The sequence below is a fragment of the Macrotis lagotis genome, chromosome X (assembly GCF_037893015.1).
Source record: "Macrotis lagotis isolate mMagLag1 chromosome X, bilby.v1.9.chrom.fasta, whole genome shotgun sequence".
Classification (NCBI taxonomy): domain Eukaryota; kingdom Metazoa; phylum Chordata; class Mammalia; order Peramelemorphia; family Peramelidae; genus Macrotis; species Macrotis lagotis.
In genome coordinates, this window is record NC_133666.1 from 117,779,653 (window position 1) to 117,803,542 (window position 23,890).

Genomic DNA, 23,890 nt, shown 5'->3' on the forward strand with positions numbered 1-23,890 from the left:
GAGGCTGGGGGCAGGGCGGACAAGATTGTTGGGGTACAAAGTGAAATGGGCGGAGAAAGCAGCAGGAAGGGGCGGTTAGGGATGACTGGCGGAACTAAAGCGGGGGGAGGGAGGGGGAAGGAGGGGGAGGGGAGGGGGTGTGAGAAGGAGCCGAAGAAGGGGAGGGGAAGCTAAAGAGCAGCCATCCTGGCTTGTGGAGGAGGAGAAGGTGGCCCCCAAGTTTTCTCCCCACCCCCAGGTCCCCATCCCCCGGTCCCAATTCTCGTGCCCTTAACTCTGACTTGACTCTGGTCCCAATCAGCCCAGCAAGCAAAGCGGATCTTGAGCAACGGTACTGATGGAGGTTTCCCGCCCCTCTCCTCCTGCAGAGCTCTGACTCGTGTTCGCGTGTGCGTGCGCGCGTGTGCGTGTTTCTGCGTGTGTGAGAGTGTGTCTGCGTGCAGAGGGCGAGTTTGCGGCGCTGCAGGGATCGGCACGGTGGAGCAGAAGGACTGGGCCTGTAAATCCGGGGGGAAGAATGATTCGGAGAATGAGAGTGACCATCCGCGTGAGCAGAGCTTGTCGGCCCCACCGCATCAGGACTCTCGTGGCCAAGTTGGTGCAGGCGCTGTGCCGGGCATTAGCCGTCAGCAACCAGGCGACACCCTTCCAAGTTCTACTAATAGTGAGGAGGAAACGGGACCATAGGAGACCAGGTAGGCAAAGACCGTGGAGAGAAGCTGTGGAAAAGAAAAGAGGGGTTTATCGGTGCCTGTGATTAATAGAGAACTCAACCTTACTTAATACGTAATTGAACAGAGACGGGGGGGGGCCTTCAGACAGAAAAGAAGCCCCACTTCCACCCATCCCACTCTGGCTGCCTTTTATATCCTCGTACCTCTTTTAAAAAATCTCTATTTTTAAAATCTTAAAATTCGTTTTGCTCGGGGCACATAAAGCCCTGTTCTGCCCAACTCAGGTATTCTCATTCTTTCGTGGAAGTTATTCCACAACTTCTCAGTAGGAAATTCCGAAGCTATCATAGTGATCTGGAGACTTCTGAATGAATGCCCAAGAATGAGTGGAAGTCTGATCCCATGTAGTGACAGTATATTTAGTCCTCTCGTGGTTATCTGGGTTTTTTGTTATTGTTGTTAGTTATGAAAATTTATTACCGTCCCAACGTCTTCATTCTTTAGAGGTGGCATCTTTTCCTAGTATCGCTCTCTCCCGTTTTCTAGAAGTTTTTGGAGGGAAATGGGGGCGAGAGCACCCCAAAAGATTTAACTCCCTCATAACCTTGCCCAAGTGAGACAAACCTCGAAGAATTCCCCCCCCCCCCGTAATTGTACCCTTCAGTTGTCAACCAGCAGGAGCCAACTTGCACTAAGGAATGATTTTTTTAATCAGTTTGTTTTCAGTGGCACACTCAATCTTGTTTTTTTATAGGGGTGCTATGTTTTGTGCCTGTCCCTATTGTTATAAATAAGGACAATTGACCATCTAAATTTGATCGTCTCTAACCAATCAAATTACAACACTATTTAGTTATTAATATGTACTAGTTCTATTTGGTCTACATGTTGAAGGCAATATTGAGGGAAAGGAAATTTTAGAGTCACGATAACAAAACTGCTTAATCTGTCTTTGATAATAATCCTGAAAACAATGTAGCCAGCCCTGTAATGAGGCCTATTATTTGAGTGAGTTCCCACGTGGTAGCCACCCTTCCCCATTAAAAAAATAAAATAAAATAAAAACTCTGTAAAAGCAAGCGGCAAAGTCGAATTTGGGGTTCACTTATTTCAAATGAGAAATATATTTTATTTCTAGTGATCTTTTTTTCTTGTGTTGAGGTTCTTAAACATCACAGTTTTGAATCTTAAGCAAAATGTGAGATCTCACAACCATAATTTGATATATAAGATAAATTATAGCCTTTGTAATAGGTTGATATTCCAAAGTAAATATAAGATAGAAATATGCACGTTAGTTTTGTGCTTAACTTCTTTGTTTTAAAAGTCCTACTTCCTCTGTCTAGTTGTAAATCTGTATTTGAAGAAATGCAGTTATCCATTACTGCATAAATAATTTAAAAAATAACCTAATTACATTTCAGGATATGTGATTATATACATAATATTTTATTCATTCATAATTTTAAATGAACACAGTCAATTATATCATATTGCTGTTCAAATAATTCCACATAAAAGACTAGTTGCTTATGGGAATAATATGATATAGAATTAAGAACTGGACCTGTAATTTCATCCATGTTGGGAGGTCCTGGTAAGGCAATGTTTCTCTGCCATTCCTTGAAATCAGAACCCTCTCTGCCATTCATTGATCTTAAACAGTTTTCTGGAATACTGAGAGGTTATTAAGTGACTTACCCAGAGTTTTTCAATGTGCATGTGTCAAATATAGGGCTTGAATCCAAACTCTACATTCTCCAAAGCCAGCTCCCTATCGACCACACCATGTTGCCTTCAGCAATACTGTATATTTATGAAATAATATTTTAGTATTCAAGGATGTATTACAACAGCTAAGTATTTTAGATATGTAATATATATATATATGTATACATATACACATACATACACACATATATGTTCTCTTTGGTGGGGCAAAAACTACTCAGTTGTTCGTGTTTAAAAATCTGTTTTTAAGACTGTATAATAATGTCTTCATTTAAAAATATACAAAAGGGACAGCCAAGTGGCACATCAAATAGAACACTGGTCCAGGAGAGTGTAGTCCTGAGTTCAAATTCGACCTCAGATTAAGTAATAATTAATTTTTACCTAATAATTATTTGACTTGGGGCAAATCACTTTACCCAATTGCCTGCCAAAAAAATAAAGGTATACATAAGGGTTTTTTGTATTTTTTTACTTTCAGCAAAATATGAAATTATAAACTATGTTTTAGTGGTTCTATAGATTCATATATGAAGATTCATTCATTCACTCACAGAGAGACACTTTTGTAACTTAAAAGATCTGTATTTTTCTAGATGTAAATAATTTAGCTACTAGTGAAGATCATAACCTCTCAAACCATTTAGTTTTCATGAGATCCTTTGACTAAAAAGAAATCACCCTGCAGAAAAACCTTATAAGCTTATTGTATTTAGCTAGACTGGTTGAGATGAAACAGACAGTTCATTATCAAGCCGATACTGAGAACATTTCTAGTGTACTAGAACTGACTATCAAAACTGTAGAACAAGGTTTTAGTCAACTATTGATCCACAGCAGATGGGGTCTATATTAATAAATCTCATTTTCCCTGTGGCACTTGAGTAGATCTGTAAAGGGTATTTTTGCAACAATAACAACAAAAACAAAAAAATTCAGTGCTGAAAACAGTATTAAATTGAACTATATAGCTACTTAGGTATAAATACTAATGAACATCAGTTATTTATCTTACAAAAATATATTTCATATAAAATATTAGTTTAAATATGCCTATATATTAAGCCTACAGATGTAAATGTATTCATGAAAATGCTCTTATTAATAACTCAGACATTTTATCATTTAATCATGATTCTGAGATTTTTTCCTTACAAGAAAATTACAATTAGTAGTAATGACATTTTATGTGAAGTTTACATAATAGCATCTATGCAATATGAGCCTCAGAATTAATAAATATATATAAATTCATTTTTTGCATAGCATAATATCTCAGATTGAACAAGACATAGGCCCTAGTTTTATAAAAATAAAATGTGTAAAATGAATTTTTATGGATTTGTAATATATCACTGTGAAATATTGTGTGGTGACTAATAATTTTTGAGCACTGTCCACAGTGACTGAAACTGCTTATTAAATTAGGCATGCACAGGGTTTACTAACTCCTCTTTTTTATATTCTTCCCCTATTAGAATATAAGCTCCTTAAGGGTAAGAAGTATGTTTATTTTTTAAATTTTTTATTGTTTTTTAAATTTTACAGTTTTTCCCCCAACTTGCTTCCCTTCCCCCACCCCTCCCCCCAGAAGGCAGTCTGATAGTCTTTACATTGTTTCCATGCTATATATTGGTCAAAATTGAATGTATTGAGAGAGAAATCATATCCTTAAGGAAAAAATAGCAATATATATAATAAGATTTTTTTAAAAAAATTAAAGGTAATAGTCTCCACAATTCTTTCTTTGGATACAGATGTTAGTCTCCATTGCAGGTACCCTAATTTGTCCCTGATAGTTGCACTGATGAAATGAGCAAGTCCATTAAGGTTGGTCATCAACCCCATGTTGCTGTTAGGGTTTACAGTGTTCTGTTCTGCTCATCTCAGCATCAAGGAACTGGGTTTGTCTTTGCTTGCCTTTCTATTCCCAGCAGCTGACAATTTTCCTGGCACTTAGTAAAAGCTTATTAAAATTTTATTTAACGGTCCTCCCTCCCTTCTCCCTCCCCACCAGGATATTAAACATATTGTATTGACCTGGAGAAATTGATGCACTTTCCAGATCACTTGCCTTACAAAGTTCAGACACTGTGGAACACTGTATTAACCTGGGAGTGGGGGGTAATCCACAAATTGAGATTAGAGAACTTTGGTTCAAATCAGAGTTTTGCTTATGTAACCTTGAACAAATTATCCCTTTTCCATTCCATTACCAAGAGGGAGTTGAACTAGATGATATTTAAAGTTCCTTCTAGCCCTAAATCAGAGATCTTTTAGCAATTCAATCTCTATTGGTATATTTTAGAGTCTATTGTACATGGTTAACTGAACACTACACTTTAAAAGAGTGAAATTGACATAACTAATCTGAATAATAAAAAACATTGCAGGTACAGATGAATTCTCTAATTCATCTGTTTTTACTTGGGAGGAGTTAAGAATAAGAGGGAAGGGAAAGGGAAAAAACAAAATGCTGAGAGAATAAATCCAGGATATATATTTATACGTACAAAATGTTTATTTAGGGGAAACATTGTGGTATAATATGGGTTTAGAGTAATCAGATTCTGATCTTATTTTTGACCCTTGCGAGTAACTTGACTATGAGCAACTTACATATCTATGACCAGTTGAACTCTCCCACATTCTTAGTTGCATGCCACCTAAACTATGGAACTGGTAAAGGGATTTCAGAGAGGGAGTTCCTATGCCCAGGAAATCATAAAATTCTGAAATATATACCTTGAGCACAGATTTCTTCCTAATCTGGAGGTGGGACCCCAAACTCTCTTGGCATAGATGAAAGATTAGACTGTTGAAAAACTGGGGGTTTTTGCTTGATTTTTGTGTTTGTTTTTAAGACTAAATTTCATCTTCAGAGGCCTCTGAAGGCAGGGAGACTTCTAGAATTGCAGTTGTTTTATTTCCTGTGAATCATCACTTTTTTTTAAGGGATTTATTTTCAATTCACTTTGTCTCCCTCCACTTAACTACCAAGAAGTCTCTTGGACTTACAGGTCTGGAACATCATCCCTTGTCTACCCCCAGCTTCAAGAATGCCGAAAACTCTAGATGCTGTACACCGTTAATTAGGAGAATTCCCTCCTCTCTGTACGTCATGGAAAAACTACCGGAGATCCTTTATCATTTTTTGCACTACTTCTCTCTTGCGATATGATCAATTCTGCAGTAGCAGACTCCACCAGTCTCTCTTCTCCTCACCACCGGCTGTCTAACATGTACATACACATACCCGGAGCCTTCCTCAGGCACTAAGCCCTTAGACTACAGCTGTCAACTGGAAGTGTTAGCTGCAAACCCTGGTTCCATCTTCACTCTCCTCCCATCTTCGTTCCCCTTCTTAACTCCCCTATTCCTCACTCCTCACTTCACCCTAAGGGGCTGTCACTCTGGCTTTGTGTGTTCAAAGTTATGTGTAGGCTTTACACACACACACACACACACACACACATATGTATATATTAAGATACATTAACATACATGACATTAAAATATACATGTGTGTATACATTTATATATATATACCCACACACATCTTCACACAATAGCTAGTGATCTTTGAAGGGAAGAAGCAGAGGTACTCAGATATGAACAATAATTTTTTCATTCTATCTTTTCCCATATTAAAAAAATTTTCTCTCTCCATAAAAGTGAGGAAATAAGTGAGGTAGATAAGTAAACATCTTTAAGAAAACTTAAAATTCATTGCTCCAAATAAACCCCTAGAAATGGGGAAGTATGAATGTAGAAATTTATAAGTTTTTTCAAGCTGATTAATATGTTGGCTTATTTTCCTGAATTATCATTTTTAGTTAAAATTATTTGCTGCAAAGAGCTGGGGAAAAGGTGAAGAGAATTATTTGAAAACCAATTATATAAAAGTTTAAAAATCAATATTTTTATTAAGAAAATTCTGTCAGGAGTCTACCTGAATCATTATTTCTTACCTGCATTTAAATAAGAACTTTAATTATGATACACTCATTATCATTAAGCTTTACATTAAAATCTCCAAAGTACAAACATTTCTTTAATGAGAGTATAGAAAGATTGTTAGAGTTAAAATCAGAAGAGTTGGCTTCAAGTCTGGCTTCTAGATCTTGCAAGTTTGTGTTATATAGGAGTGACAATCTCAGTGAAACAAACATATAAAATAAAAGATGTTATGATTCCCAAAGTCCCTTCCTGTGTTTGAGACTATTATAACTGTTTAAAAGAATGTAAATAGTAAAAAAAAAAAAAAAACTATGGATTCTAAAACACAAAAATGTTTTTCATTATGTAGCAAACTTGTATAAAATTGTTAGATCCGTTTTGACTCATTTTCTAGATGTTGATCTGGCCCACAAACTACATTAAAATAATTCACATTGTCACTGCTATGTTAAAATTTGCTAAAATGTTTTTCTACATATAGAAATCAATGCATTGTTGTTGTTGTTTGGAAATGTAACAATGCTTGCTCATTTTTAGTTACAGTGACCTCTGTTTTGTGTTTGGGTTTTTGTAAACATTTGGATAAATTGTTCTTCTTAACTGTCCTTCTCTGTCCTCTCCCTTAACTCCCACTCCTTCATCTTCTCTCCTTTCCCATCGCTTAACCTCAAAAAAATTCATTTTTAGCCCTGGAGAAAAGTTTTAAATGAATACTCTGGAATGGGTGTGGCCCAATGAGCTCTTAGTAAATACAGAGTTATAATATGCAGACGTTCAGAATTGAGATGTACAAAAATAGAACTGAAAAGAACCTCTTCTAAACAAGTTGAAGAGCTATAGGGAATATAAAGTCATTCCTTTCTGAAAGTAAAAGTAGTTTCTATAAAATTCCTTCTCTGCACACTCATTGTCTATTCAAGGAGGTAGACTTTCTTCTGTCTTGGTTACATCTTTAATTATGAGATTTTCCAAAAAGTAACAATAAAGAAATTGGAGATGATGTGATTTTGTTTTTATTTATTATTCTGAAAGGTCTCATGCTTATAGTGTATGTAACATAAAAATAATAATTAAGGACAGATAATGTCTGGGGAAGGCCTCTGTACTCAATGGAGAAAACTTTTTATTTTTTTGTCAAAGGAAAGATAAACTTTATAATTTTGTGCTCATTCATCTCAGTCAGAAAGATTGGATTCCATATCACAATCTAGATTTGTTTGTTCAAAATTTAAGAAGCTGCTGAAGCTTTCAACTAAATTAACAAATGAAAGAAGAGAAAACACAAAAACCTAGAGTGTGTATGTGTATGTGTATGTGTGTGTATATACATTTTCTATTTTATAGAGAAAGTGAATTTCTAACAAAAAGACGTGTATGGATCTGTCATTTTGATTAGATAATACTACCTTAACTATCTTCCCCCCACAACCCCACTCTCACAATGAAAGGGTCTACAATAATATTTCCATTTAGTTTATATAATTCAAATGCAGGCAAGTACAAATATCATTATTAACTTGCATAGGAGATGTTCAATTTTTAAAATGCCAAAAATAAATGTCACAGTAAGACTACAGAAAATAAGATCCCAGTAGTATCCATTTCTAAGAGAAAAACCAAATAGTGTGTATTTCTATGCAGCACACTAGAGAAGGGATTGATTAATATAGTTTAAACCAAATGATTACTTATGATTTTGAAACAGAAATGAAAACACATGAGCCTTCCAAAGTACAAAAGCTAATATTTCTTGTCATTTGTGGTCTTGATCATTATGGGACAGCATCTCATTTGGTTGATCTATTCTAAAAATAAGCTTATGTTTTGCCTCTTCTTTCAGTGCCACCATTTTTTCTTGCCTTATGATTCTTTTTGGTTGCCTGATAATCTGATTCAGCACTTGTTCAGTAGACTTTTCACTTCACCATTTTTTAAAGAAACAGTCACTCAGAGAACAGTCACTTCCCCTGTTTGATAATCTTTCTAATTCTGATGAGTGAGTTTGAAAATGTGTTCACTATGTATGCATGGAAAAAAACATAACAAATGTACGCTTTATTCAATTGAAATTTACTGTTCATATTCTAGGTGTTTCAAATTGTGTCTTTTTTGCTTTTGAGTTTTTCAAAGAAACCTATTTAAATTAGCATTTTGTTTTCAAAACAAATCTTTGGGAGGTAGCTTAGTATGGAGTCACAAAACTTGAATGGGAATGTTCACTTTGTCATTTACTTGTGTCAACTTGCTTCATCCCTCTTAAATTTTGTTCCCTCCCTCTTAGATTTTGTTTCCTCATCTTTAAAATGAGAATGTTAAAATCCTTTCCAGCTCAAGCATTCTTTGATTAAAGAACTTTTACCCTCATGAAAAGATTAATGAAGGCATACTAATGGCTTTTGCATTCTGCTTATGATTTAAAAAATCACAGATTACTTTTTTCAGTTTGCCCAAAACTGATTTGCTTAGCCTAATCATTCAAATTTTGTCATCGTATTTATAAAGTGGTTTAAACTTTATAAAATATACATTGTATCAGTTTCATCATCTATAAAATGATGGGGTATTTCTAAGGTTCTTCTAAAGTAGGAAACAATACAATAATCCAACTATCAGAAGTGGGTACTAATCCCTTTTCCAGTACAACTCATAGTATTAGATTCCTAGGAGTTTAAAAAATAAAAAAGGGGATGGCTGCTAATAACTTAATGTGAATTATCACATTTTCTTTTTAGTGCCCAACTGATATTTTGTTTTGGCAGTTTGATTTGGAGTCAGGGTGGGCTGGGGGAAGGAAATATTGCTGGAACACGAGATGAATAGATCTGGGGTAGGATATTAGAATAGGGTATTTTACAACAAAACCACAAAGTGAAAACACTCATGGGGCCCTGAGAGAGGAAAACACTGACAAAGAAAAATGTCATTCCCTCTAAATAAGTCATCTTGGCCCTATATGTCTACCTAGATTAGCAAACAATCAAAAATGGTTGTGAAATGAGACTCATTTTAAACCATGTTAGAATTCAAATTTATTTTTAGAACAAATATAAAAGTGAAATTGAATAATTCCAATGGAAAACTGTTTTATAGTGTTAATTTTACATTAATTTACATAGTTTACATTATATTGATCACATTGTATATATCTTCTGTACTTAGAATACTAATCCCTTAAATGTTATTCTATGATTCTAAATTGTTATTAAAAGTAACTGTTACAAAGTGGAAAAGCACTGGTGCTGAAATCAGAGAACCTGCTTTTAAATCTCATCTGAGACTTAACACCAATGTGATTGTGGCAAGTCATAATATCACTAGGCTTAATCCAGTTTCATTTTGTCAAAGTTAGATGTTCTGAGTCAGCCTAGTATCAATAAAAACATGTACTCATGACCACTGATATCACAAAGTGAAAAGCTATCAATATTATTGCTTGACTCAAGTAATTCAATTATTTCTATAGTTCTTTGGGTTGTCTTGGGTTAAAATCCCATTTCTGCCATTTGACATCAGCATGATTTTGATGTAAGTGATGTAATCTCAATTACCTTTAGTTTCCCCATCTAATATAAATTAAAAGGAAATATTTGATGGTTTCAAGATCCCATTTGCTTCTAATATTTGATCATCTAAAATGGAATTTCATAATAAAAATGGATAGAGTGAACTCTATTGTGAGTTAAATAAACTCATAATGTTTCAAAATTTCTTGATATACTTTGTTTAAAATGAACAAAAAGAATTTGAAATCACAGGATCCATGTATAGATTAAAGGAGTAGGATTATAAATTTGGGTGGGGAAAAACTGCAGCTTTAGTTTTATTACCATTTGGTTTCTTTTGTATTACTAATTATAAGTACCTAGGAAGGAGGTGGGCCTGCTCATAATTGGCCTCATAGACACTAAATGTGTGACTCTTCATATGTCACTTAATCTCTGTCTTCCTCAGTTTCTTGACCATAAAATGTGGATAATAATGGCATCTACCTTGCATGTTGTTATATGGATTAAATGAAATAATATTTAAAAAGCACTTAACATAGTATGTAGCACATAGTAGCTGCTTAATAAATGCATCTCCTTCCTTCCTTTGAATTTTATTTGATGAGTTAAAAATATGATTCCAAGAACTTCTAAAGAGATGGTGGTGGTTTGAGATAAGCACACAAAAGTTTAAGAACCCAGGGTGTAGATAGATGCCTCATTTATTCATTTGATAATTCAACAAGGCCTTTATTAAGCATCTTCTATTAACCAGGAACTATGATCCTCAGTAAGCATTATATGAATTTTCCAATTAACCCATGTATCCCTCAATGAATTGTTTTTATGAACCTTTGTATAAAAAAGGTTTCCAAAATACACTATCCAATAGTAAGCAGGAAAAGCAATGTTAGTATGGCACAGTGGATGACCAAGCTGAATTTAAAGTCAAGATTTGAGTCCAAGGCTGACACATACTAGTCGAGTGACCCTGTACAAATCACTTAAATGTAGCATACTGAGGCAATTTTTCATAATTATATAATTGATAGGTACTGACCTGAAGTAGAGAGAATTTCCTCATCTGGGAATACCTTAAACTATTCTAATCACAGGTCCAGTCCCTATCCCTAACAAATACAGCATAATACAGCAAAAGAAATGTAATTGTACATTTAATGGCAAGAGGTACAATAATTCTTTGATCATAATTATATACTTCAATAAAATAATAAAATACTATAGTAGAAGTATAAATTATTGTAACATAATTAGACTGTTACTTATGTCCTTTCTACTCTTCAATCCCCAAAAAGGAAAATCATCTTTACCAATGAGATCTGAACAGTAGGGTTTTAAGGGTCATAGGTTTAGAATTTCAAGGGCATTTCAGATCATTTAGTACAATCTCCATATTTAAAGCCAAGGAAAATCAATCTATGTGAATTGTCCAATGACACATGGATAATAAGTGGTTCCCTGAAACCAAATTCAACACTTTTCCTATCTCTGTTTTGTTTTTATTCTGCCTCCAAATAATTTCTTCATGTTTGATAATGTCTTTGGTTACTTAAAACCAGAGAAACAAATTATTTAAACTAGTATATCATCTGAATTGAAACTAAAAACTAAGTTACAACTATTCAGCAAATCTAAATGAAGATTCAGTACCTTTCCTCTTGTAATGGAGGGAAGATATTTAAAATTAGAAAAGCACTGAATAGCTGAAGAAAAGATGGGAGGGAGAGAGAATTCTCTCACCTTCTTGCCTACTGGAAAAGAAAAGAAAATTTTATTGTATTCATTAATATACCCTAAAGGTGAAGCTGCTTACCTTTGGGTCTGAGTGAAGTAGTAGTGCCCATACATATTGTGTTTAGTCTAGGAAGTTCAATGAAAACACTGGAATGATATGATGATAAGGAAAATAAAGATAACCATAGTATAGTGGATCAAGTAGTAGTCTAGGAATCAGGAAAATATTTGCATTTAAATCTGCTGATATGTTTTTTTAACTCTCTGGATTTCAGTTTACTCAACAATAAAGTGAGGTAATAATACCTATAAAATTTATTTCATAGGGCTAGTGTGGGGTGCAAATGGAATTATTTAAACAGGGTGTCCCAAAAGTCTTAGTGCATTTTTAAACTGTTAAGGCCTTTTAAATGCCTTGTAATTTTAATGTAACGTAAAATGTAATTTTTTAAGACCCTTGGGATTCCCTAATTAAAGCACTTCATAAACTTTTTTAAAGCACTATATAATTTTAGCTATTATCATTACCTCTCTAGTCCTCAATCTGTTTCTATTGGTTCCTTTCTTGCTACTTCTAAACCAGACTAAGTCTCCCCAGTCCAAGAGAAAAACAAAACAAAACAAAATAACATTCTCACTAGATCTTGTCTATTGTTTCTCCAAATTATTAATGATCCTTTCATTGCTAAATTTAATGGTATCTTCTCAATCTTTATCCTTCTAGATCTCTCTGCTGTATTTGACACTGGATTTTCTTATAAACCACCTCCTCTTTGTGTTTTCCTAGATATTCTCTCTCTCGGTTCTCCTAGTGCCTGTACAGTTGGCCTTGTCAGTCAAAAAAAAAGCTGGATATTCCTCTGTGTCATGCTACTAACTGTGGATGTTCTCTAAGGATCTGTCTTGTAATTTTTCCTCTTTCTATATTCTTTCACTTGGTGAATTCCCAAAAGGTCCAATTATCATCTTTATATAGCTAATTTCCAGACCTAATCTCTCTTCTGAGAGATATGATGCAAGGCAAATGGTAGATTAAGTGGCTTGCCCAAGGCCACACAGCTAGGTAATTATTAAGTGACTGAGGCTGGATTTGAACTCAGGTACTCCTGACTCCAGGGCCAGTGCTCTATCCACTGCACCACCTAGCCGCCCCCCTCATGTACATTTTGAAGAGATTGTCCCATAGGTATGTCAAACTCAATATTTCCAAAAGAATATTCATCTTTACTCCAAACACATTTCCTTCTGAACTTTCATATCACTATCAAGGATGCAACCATCCTTCTAGTCATCCAGATCAGTGATTTTAATTGCCATTCTCAAACTCTGAATTCTTCACTCACATGTCTTGGTCCTATCTTTCTTCACAATATCTCTGTAATATATGCCATACTTTCTGCTTTCCACTCAAAGAGCATCACCCTAGTTTAGGCTCTTATCTAGAATAATGCAATTAACTTTCTAATTATTGTTCCTACAAAAGTATTTGTAAAATCCTATGGACTAAAATTCTCTAGAAGATAGATAATAAAAGAATAGGATTTTTTTTAAAGAATCAAATAAGGACACAAGATGAAAAATCTGCAGAAAAGATCAATAGAATCTTAGCTCTAAAGCCAGAAGGTTCCTCAGAAGTCATCTAATATAAAGCCTTAATTTTACAGATGTGACTCTGAATATGTAAGGAATTTTTTTTTAAGATTACACAAGTAGGAAGCCTCAGGGTTGGTATTTGCACCCTTGTCTACTGAAGCAAGAGCCAATACTCTGATTACACTGCATTAAAGGATAATGTTTTTAAAGACTTTTATGGATTCAGAGAGAAGTCATTAAGCAACATAGATTTTTTTTTTTAGATTTTTCAAGGCAATGGGATTAAGTGGCTTGCCCAAGGCCACACAGCTAGGTAATTATTAAGTGTCTGAGGTCGGATTTGAACCCAGGTACTCCTGACTCCAAGGCCAGTGCTCTATCCACTGTGCCACCTAGCCGCCCCAGCAACATAGATTTTTAAAAGAAATGTACATAAAAGGAAAACAAGGTAGATAGAGAAAGATGAATATTAAAAACATGTCTTAATCCAGTAAGAATTGTATTAGAAGTGCTAATGTTCAAAATGTTTTGAAGCTAGGTTGTTCAAGAAACATAAGAACAAGAAAAGAGGATTTTGAACTTTTAAGAAAAAAAAAAGTAAAAGAGGGAAGGCCATTCAAGTCTTACTCTGTGTGTTTGTGTTTGTGTGTGTGTGTGTGTGTGTGTGTGTGTGTGTCTGTGTGTGTCTGTGTGTCTCAGGAAGAATTATCTTTGGACAATAAAGAATAAAACCAAATCAGCTGATATAAAATTAATACCTTGCTTAATATCAGGGGCTATTTTAGAATCTAGACTCTTAAGAGCACGGATTTTATTCTCTATTTTTATTTTTATTTTCAACAATTATCACAATGTCTAGCACATTATAAGCATACAGAAAATTTTCATTCATTCGTTCAATGCAAAAGCTATAATTTACTTGATTCCCAAAGAATTTGACTAAATCTCATGGTTTTGAAACATATGGGCAAAATTATGATAAATTTAGATGAATTTGGAATTGTTACAGTGTTCAGATCCAAAGCAAAATCTTTTTCATCTTGTGTGGAGGTCTTTAGTGGAGTACCTTGTGTTTATCAAAGATTTAGTTAAAAATAGAGATGGCATTCAGTTTTTCATATGTCACAAAGCTATCATTAAGATACCTATGAAAAAGTCATGATCCCAAAATGATTATGACTGCTAGAGCCAAGTCAAGCAAGATAAAATTTAATAAGGGCAAATAAAGAAATTAACTTATTAAAAATCAACTTCAGGGGAAACTAAGTTAGGTGGCACAGTAAACAGAGAACCAACCCTGGAATAAAGAGGACCTGAGTTCAAATCTGTCCTCAAACACTTAATAATTACCTGGCTGTGTGACCTTGGACAAGTCACTTAATCCATTTGCCTTGCCAAAAAAATCAACTTCATAAATACAAAATAGAAGAAATATTGATAGATATAGCTATTCATCTCAGAAAAATAATCTCAAGTCTTTAGTCACTTTAAACTTAATATGAACCTACAGGCTAAAATGGCAAGTTAAAAAACCCCACATTCTTATGCTATGTAAAATAATTTGAAATGATATAGTAGAAACCTTGTGTAATAGAAACTGTTCTTTGACATCCTGATAAAAGACAGAAAAACTTGGCATGTTCTGACATGCAGCCCAGTATTATTTCTACTATATTCTGCCATGGTAAGATAATATCTGGAAATTTTCATTCAACTCTGGACAAGAATTTTTATGAACAACATTGATAACAACTTAAGAGAACATCATCCTCCTATCAAGAGGAGAGAGAGAGACCTGTTTGAATGCCTTTGAGATCATGTCGTAGGAAAATCATTTGAAGAAACTAGAAGGGGTTAGTATGGAGAAAAAAAATGCTTGTAAAAGCCATGACAGTGATCTTCAAGGATTTGGAAATCTTTGGTGTGGAACAAGGATCAGACTTATTCTGCTTAGCCCAACAGAGCAGAATGAAGAGTAATGAATACAATAATATAGAAGGAGATTCTGATTTGATAAAAGAAAGACTTCTCAATTATTAAAGCTATATCTTTTCCTCTCTAGATCTCCAAGGACTTCAAATGTTAACAAAGAGATATGGATGTATGCCACATTCTAAGAAAATCTAATTTACAAAAAGTGAAAACTTTGGAAAATACCTTTATCTTTTTACAAGATTTACTGTAGTATTATTTTAAATAGTGTTTTTCATAAATATTAAAATAAAATTTGATTGACACAGATTTCAGGAACACTTATGTTTTATAAATTGAAGTGTACTTCTCTTTATTATTACAATAACCTTAGTAAACAAAGATAGTATTATTTCTTTTTACAATTTTGAAGTAGGAAAATCTGAAACCCAGAAAAGTTCATTGATTTTTCCACAATTATGCAGTAAGTTATAAAAGTGGAAGAATAAATTATGTAAGTGGAAACTATAACTAACAACCTTTAAACATTATGCTGATAAAAAGTAGTGACTTTTTTAAGGTAGAAGAATCATGGGGAGTCCATGTAGAAAACTAAAAGATAAAATAGAATCCCACTCTTGTTTTGTCATTTATCAAAGGGAAAATTGTGATCTGACATTAAGAAATGTTCTTTATAGAACAGATACCATTTGTGCTGATAAATAATTCTTCATTAGCTATATGTGGCATTTCTGTGTTTAGTGTAACAAATACATTTTAAAATTCAGATTCTATTCCCTCCCCCACACTATCTTCCTTGTATCAAACATTGCTAGACATAAGGCCTCAAATATAAGAAAATATAATTTGTAATTATAATTCTAAATATAAGCAATTAATATAAAGATATATCTTTTCAACAGTGTTATCTGTGTTTTAACATACTTCCAATGTGAAATTCCATGACGTTAAGGTTTAGAAGCTGGCTTCTATAACTTTCAAACAATTGGTCTCCCTACTATACTATACTGGTTTTTATCAACATGTAGTTTCTCCTTGAGTCTGAATATATACAGCAATTTAGGTCTTCCAGTCTAGAGAATGAACATAAATTTTTAAAAAAAAGAATGAACATGTACAGAAGACAAGGGGAAAGGGTGGAGAGTTATTAAGGGGAGGCAGAGTAAAGATAAAATAAAGGGAAATTAGAAAACTCAAAGAACTCCTTCTTACCTGAAATCCCTTTTCCAGGTCCACAACTCTTAGAGATATGTAGGGTGATATTTTGACCTCTGCATCTTTTCAAGATGTCCTGCCTTTAAACTATAAAATTCCCCTTACTTTTTAGGGTTTTTTTTTTTGTAAGGCATATGGGGTTAAGTGGCTTGCCCAAGGCCATACAGCTAGGTAATTATTAAGTGTCTGAGACAGGATTTGAACCCAGGTACTCCTGACTCCAAGGCCGGTGCTTTATCCACTGCTCCACTAGCCGCCATCCCCTTACTTTTTAATGTAGCACACAAATCCTAAGAAAATCACTGAAAGACAAAGAATAATGAAAAAAAATTAGTTGAAAGACAAGTGAGGGAAGAGAAGTGATTTTGTCCTTGGAGTTTGCAACAGATCACATATGTAGAAAGAAGAAAATGAGAAGTTCAGAAAAGATGACACAAAGGTAAAATATGGTTATCATGGGATCTTTACCCAGATATCTGCTGATGCTCTCCAATAAAAACAGAACAGCTGATAAATAGTTTCTTGATTTGCTGTGATAGCAATTCCATTTTTCAACATATGAAGAAACCAACAGGAAAAAATTCTATTCTGGATTTGATTCTAAGAGGGAGGAATTTGTTGCTAGGTGGAAATGATTGAAATCTTAGGGGGAAATTACTACTCCAACTTAGAGTTGATGATAGATAAGGAAAGAAATCTAGGCCTAGTCTGACATGTATCCTAAATTTCAAGAAGGCATTTTTTTTTCAAAAAAAAAAAGTAGAGAGAGTTTTATTAGAGATATATTCATTCACAAGAAAAAGTTTGTGGCTTAACATAATACAGGTGGGAAAATAAAGGAAAGTCAGACACATGGATACAATTGGATCATAGTCACTTATGGGGCAAAAAAAAAATATAACTGGAGTCAAAGAAGACAAGGGTACACAGGGTCTGGTACAGTGATCATTAGGTTGTGGCAAGAAAGGGATCCTGGATGAGGTACCTTCCTGACTGATGTTAATCCTTTTGTATTGGCCATCTTATACAACTGGGTTGCTCTGGAGAGGGAAGAGAGACCAGACCCCTAGCAGGTGTCTAATTGGTAAGCCTCAATTGGTTAGAAAGTTGTATTCATATCAAGAAAAAATCAGATTAAAAAAAAGAAAAAGAAAAATTCAGATGTAGGAGGTTGTAAAGATGGGACAGGCAAGAATACTAGGAAGAAAGATTTTCCTTTCTACAGCAGATAGGCTGTCTTCAGAAGGAAGAGAGGTTTACCTGGACTACCAAGGATATATTATTCTAGATATTTGAATAAAAGTACCTGGCTTTAAAAAAATAGTTAATCTAAATTTTAAAAGCTAGACAGTTCAGAAAAATGGAAATTTGTCTTGCTGTTTTCACTCCATTCAAGTCAAAATGATTGTACTTCAAGTTTTCCTTGATACTACTATAATCCTATTTAAACAAAGGGGAGTTGATTGTTAAATCTCTCAAATTAAAAAACAAACAAACCAAATCATTACAGTCGATATTTATAAAGAAGATAAACAGGACTGTTTGGAGAACAGGCTTCCAACTCAGGAAGAGCTGGATTCAGGTTCAGCTTCTGAGATTGCTGGATGCCCCAGTCAACTCTCAAGACTATTCCCATTGGAGGTGGAAATCTGCATTTGGGGAAAGGCAGCATCCTCTTAGGGACTCATCATACCAATGAAGTCAGAAAGAGATAATGATAACAAAGGTTTGAAGGAGTCAAATATTTGATTTTCAGTCAGAAGAATTATTTCATATTCCTGTGATTTTCCATTTCCATGTAAAGGTAAAAGGAAACAGATTCAGAGTACAAGAGAAAGATTTTATGTTAAATAGAGACGAAGATTTCTCACGAGTAAGAAACAGAAGACAATGGAACAGGAAATTCTGGGGTATCACTGAAGAAGAGGCCACCAGTTCAAAGAATGGCAAAGTGGTTGATCTATATGACCCCTGGAGACTTTTGATGCTGAAATGTATGATACTTACTAGGATAGGCAGATTCCATAGTTTTAAGAACTTAAGCAATACCTCTCTAGGGTGCATCTTCTCTCCAATAAAGGCCCGGGGCTGTATAACTGAGTGACCATCCAGATATCAATCTTCTGCCCTCTAAAACTGTTTTCAGTCCAAGAGATAACCCAGCCAGGTGGGTGCATGCACTTTGTACCCTATCCAAAAAAGCAACCTCTCAATACTGGACATAATCTATCTAGGGATGCCCCAGTGGGGCCAACCACAGAGGGCCCAGGTGCACAAGAGCAGAAGGATGACTAGAAAGATGAGAAAGACCTCAAGTAGAGCGGGTAGTGCACTGTGTCCAGGAAGCCCAGGAGGGCCATGTTTGACATACTTAAAAAGGTTTAGAGGAAAGTTGGATATGAAGCCATAGTTAAAATACATCAGGGAAAGTCAGCTCAAGAATGAAGTTCTGAAGACAAAAAGGTAACCAATTACAAGGAAGAGAAAAGATGGGTTTTGTCTAAGGAGACCAGTGTGATTAACAGGGAACTTATTAGCTTGCTTAAATTTAAAAGAGAAATACACACAATATGTAAGAAACAACAAGTAACAAAAGATGAGTATAAAAGCATGGTCCATCCTTGTAAAAAGATTAACATGAATGCTTAAAAAAATTATGATGAACTCAGACTGATGAAGGAATCGAAGAACAAAATTTATTTTTAAAAATAGAGGTGGTAACCTCTATTAGAAAATGGAAAATCAAGAAAGGGATAGTATCTTTATAATAGAAAATCTTGACACATTTTGTTTTTGTTTTCTCTGCTAGGGAGAATGAACTTTACGTTGGAAATAACAGATCAAAAATGACTAACATGGAGTTGATGCCCAAGGAGTAAGTTAGAGAGTTAATAAGTAACTTAATAAGTAAAGAGAGTAAGTGAGAGAGCATCTAGTTGCCCTTGATGAATTTAAGTCATCTGATTCTGAAAAACTACATCTTCTGGTCATGAAACAACTGTCAGAAGTGATTGTTTTGAGCCACTGTCACTGATATTTGAAAAATCAGTAGAAATTGGAGCTGTCCCACATAATTGGAGAAGGATCAATACCCCGATTTTCCAAAAGACTGAAAATAGTCTGTCACCTCTATCAGACTAGTGACATTGACTTTGATTCTTGGGGAAATGACTAAGAACTAACATTCATAGAAAGCGTTAAGGTTTGCAGTCCTCAGTGGGAGATGCTATTATTATTTCCATTTTAGGAATGGAGAAACTGAGACTTAGAAGTTAAATTAACTTAACCCAGGGTCAAGTATCTGAATTTCCATTTGAACTCAGGTTTTCCTAACTCAGAATCCACTTAATCAAAGAGATGATTGGTGAATAATGGGAAATGGATGTAGTGTTTACAAAGAGTCAAACATAGTTTCATTTAGAATATAGGTCATGCCAGTTTAATCTTGTTTATATTTTTCACAGGCTTACAAAGGGTATTGCAGTGGATATGGCTTAATTTGGGGCAGAACTTTTTATTATTATATTTTATTTTTAATATATAGAATAAAAAACATTTCTATAACAAAGTGCAACATAAATATTACACACATGAAACTGAAAAATCCACTATGCACAATTTGTTATTCCTCTCAAAATATATAAAAAATATCATGCAAATTTCTTTTTTCCTTCCCCCTTAGACATAAATAGGTGTGTATGTTTGTGAGTGTATGTGTGTAAAATTATTCTATGCATACTTCTAATTATCAGTTCTTTCTCTAGAGCAGATAATTTATTTCTTATATCATTTTATACTTATATTAATTTATATGTTAATTTTGGTTTTTAATAATAACCAAAATAAATTATTTGTTCAAAGCCATTCTTAAGATACTATTATTGTTACAGTACATAATGTTCTTTTGGCTCTACTCATTTTGCTCTTATTTCATGAAAGTCTGTTCATGTTTTTCTAAAATCATTAGCTCATTTTAATTCACAATTCTATCAACAATGAATTACTGTTGGCAAAACTTTTGATAAAATATCTCATGCCATTTTGTGGAAAGCTATATTATATAATGATGCAAACATGCAGATTCAGAACTCATGAGAAAGTAGTTGTTAAAGATTCAATATTAGTATGGCAGGAGTTCTCCAGAAGAATTATCTCTAGGTATTTGCATTTGGCCCTTCCACTACTGTTTAACATTTTTATCAATAACTTGGATAAAAGCATATAGATGATATGCTTATCAGATTTGCAGATGATGAAAATTAGGAGTAATAACTAGTAATCTGCAAACTCAATCTGAATCAGTAGCCATGTGTAGTATTCCCACCTTCATCCCTCCAAAAAAAAAAAAAAAAGCTAATGCAATCTTGAGCAGCATTAAGATGGGCAAAGCTAGTAGCAAGGGGGAGCTAGTGGTTTCATTGTTTTCTGCCCTCTTCAGACTTCATTTGCGATGTTGTGTTTAATCCTGGAAAATGCCCGTTGGAACCTACCAGTAAGATGAAAGGACAGGAGGCTGTTACTTTTGAAGATTAATTGAAGGATTAATTATTACATGAAAAAATGATTAGACTTGATCTCTTTGACCTCACAGGGTGAAACTAGGAACAATGGGTGAAAGTCCAAAAGAGAAAATTAAGACTTGATGGAAGGGGAAACTTAATAATTGAAGTTGTTCAAAGGCACATTGTACATCCTCAAACAGTAGAAGTTTCTCTTCTCCTTAGAGGTCTTCAAAGCAAAAGCAGAGGAACCATTTATTTTTTGAAATGTTATAGTAAGGATTTCCTTCATGTGTGGATTAGACTAAATGGACACTTAAGATTTTATGACATTTTCCTCTTTCCATCTCTATTTTTTCATGCTCCACTCTATTTCCAAGAATAGTTTCTGTCAGCCTTTTAAGAGCTCTGATCCACTTTAGATTGGACACAAATGTAATCGTAGTTGTTATCCAAAGTCACTTTCCAGGCTAACTGTAACTCCCCTGCATATGAAATAATACTACATCGGTATAGCATGTCCATTCCTCCCCTCAGTTTCCCATGAACAACCAATCACTATTTACTTTTTATGTATTTATATTGACTTATCTTTTTGCACCTATGATGTCTCTCCCCATCAGTGCGTAAGCTCTTCATATTACTCAATGCTTAGGATTCTTATCTTAATAAATATTTGATGAATGAAAGATATGTACTAAGGCGATCCTCTAAATCCCCAAGCAACTCATTTCACTTTGGGATAGCACTCAATATTATGAAGTTTTGCAAGTTTAAAACTGTCTTTCTACACCTTACTCTGATCCATGGCTTGTAGTTCCGCCCTCTGGGTTCAAGCAAATCAAATCTCACATAAAATTTCTCACATAAAAAAACCCTTTAAAAAAACTTCGATACATATGCGTACACATATGTATGCATATGACCCATGTGTTCCAATCTGTGCAGGGTCATAAGATTTAGAGCTGGGGAAAGGACCGATAAACCTAGCTAATCCAATCCTTTTATCAGTTGCCACTGATGCTCAGAAAAGCTAAACTCATAGTTCTTAAGTAGCAAAATCAGGATTTAAAGTCTTCTGACTCAAAATTCAAAGTCCTTATCATTAAATCACACTGTATTCCCTTTTAATGGGTGATTTGATCTACCATAGTAATAAAATTGACATGAAGATTAGAGAAACTATTTCCATTTTCCGTAACTGTGTCTGAGCAGGACTCAGTTGGTGTGAGGTTCTGGTACAGTCATGGATCCCAAGCAATTTTCGGTATAGAAAACAATGGAAAAGCGGGGGGCGGGGAAAGGGGGGGAGGTTTATGCTTACTTCCCATCATGTGGTCTATGCGTCCTACTCATTGCCAAGTTCATCTAAAGTTAGTTTTTAAAAGGAGAATTTTACCCTTAGAAGATAATTTCCCAAGCTGTCAATATAGCTGTCTTCTGTATCAATCCAGTAGTTGAGAAAAGTTAGTGACCCAGGAACAAAGCCTTACGTTTTTGGCAAATTGCCCGATTTCTACCCTACCACTGCTGACTCACTCACCTCCCTCCTCCCTGCTTCGCTCCGCCCAGACCCAGTCCGTCCCGCCCCTCTTTAGGATCCGAAAAATAATGGTGACAGAGTTGCTATGTTCCTCAAATCAGAAGGGACTGTTAAGAAGGAAGGAGGGGTTGCGGAATTAACGGGGATGGGAGAGGAAGGGGGGGATGCCGCGAGGGGGAAATAGGCCTTATTTAATTCGGAGGGAAGTTGTGAAGGTGCAGCGCACTACAAAGAAGCCGGGATATACAAACGGCACAATCCAAAGAAAATCATGAATCTGTCCGTAGAGAGACTGACAGAAGCTGCTGCTAGGGGTCGGACGGAGTTAGTGCAGAAGCTCCTTGAGTCAGGCACTGACCCCAATGTCAAGAATCGCTTCGGCCGGAGCGCCATTCAGGTAGAGGGAAAAGGAAATCTTCGAGAATGGAGGCAGTGAGTGGAAAGGAACGAGGAGAGGGGGGAGAGTGTTCCGGAGCTCCGTATAAAAGGGAATTCATCGTAGGCATTAAAGAATGAAGTATTGATTCGAATTATTCGCGGGGGGGGGGGGGGGGTTAAAAGTAACTTTTTTAAAAATGGCTAACTTTTAAAAATTGTATTCGCAATTGAGTGGTTTGTGCTTCTTAATGAATTACTTGTTCACATGGTCAAGGATTACAGATGATGAAAACTATGGAATAGTTCATATATATGCATGCAAATGAAACATCTTTTCCTGACTCCAAACCTTCTACAGGTTTTTAAAATGTAATTCACTGGGGAGAAAATTAACAGTGGCAAATATTAGCTACTTAGCTATTTCCAGTTTACAAAAGCCCTTTATTACTTCACTACTAAAATCTAGAGCTAAACTGTTCTACAGGATCCCAGGATTATTCAAATCCAGAATTTACTAATTTCAGTCACTGCCTAAGAAAATAGAGATCAACAACAAAAACAAGGACTTCATTGACAAATGTAAAATCTTTTTCCTGACTTCAAAACATCTACAAGTTGTAAAATGGAGTTCATCGGGGAAAAGGTTAACAGTGCTAAATATAAAAGTTATCTTATAAAAGCCTAGTTTATTGTGAGTTTGAGGAGTGGAGTGGAGGTGGAGGAATAATCAACTCTTGGGGAAAAGGTAAATAAAAAGGCAAATAAAATGCTTTAGTTATATTCGCGTCTTTTCAAAATGTGTCCTCGAAAGAAATAAATGACTCACCTTTAAGATATGGGCTTGTAACTATTGCCTACCATACATAAAATGCAAAGTACTTTATGGGTTTCACTTCTCACTCAAAAATGATTTTTCCTTATAAATGTTCGGTTTTAAAATGTGTGACTTTTAATTTTTATTTTAAGTGTGTCGGTGAAATAAGGTGGACCTATTTTTTAGGAAAAAAAGTTTTTTGAGAGCATTGAAAAAAATGCTTTTGAAAGAAAGTGAACGACAGAAAATGACTAGTATGTTTTGAAAAAATGATTAAAATAAAATCTTCAAAAAAGACTATATTTAAGTAG

General features: G+C 34.8%; 1 protein-coding gene across 3 annotated transcripts in view; it reads left to right on the forward strand.

The window, feature by feature from the left end:
• The window catches only part of LOC141503279 (cyclin-dependent kinase inhibitor 2A-like), a 28,477-nt gene that overhangs the window by 202 nt on the left and 4,385 nt on the right, over positions 1 to 23,890 (forward strand). Inside the window, exons 2-3 of one of the 3 annotated variants that reach the window (XM_074208484.1) lie at positions 369 to 695; positions 5,426 to 8,850. In XM_074208484.1, the coding sequence (XP_074064585.1) occupies positions 518 to 695; positions 5,426 to 5,586 (339 nt within the window). In that variant the 5' untranslated portion in view covers positions 369 to 517 and the 3' untranslated portion in view covers positions 5,587 to 8,850. Of the gene's footprint in view, positions 1 to 368; positions 696 to 5,425; positions 8,851 to 22,599; positions 22,785 to 23,890 lie in introns of those variants that run through there. The other 2 variants (XM_074208483.1, XM_074208482.1) reach the window with 2 other exon arrangements.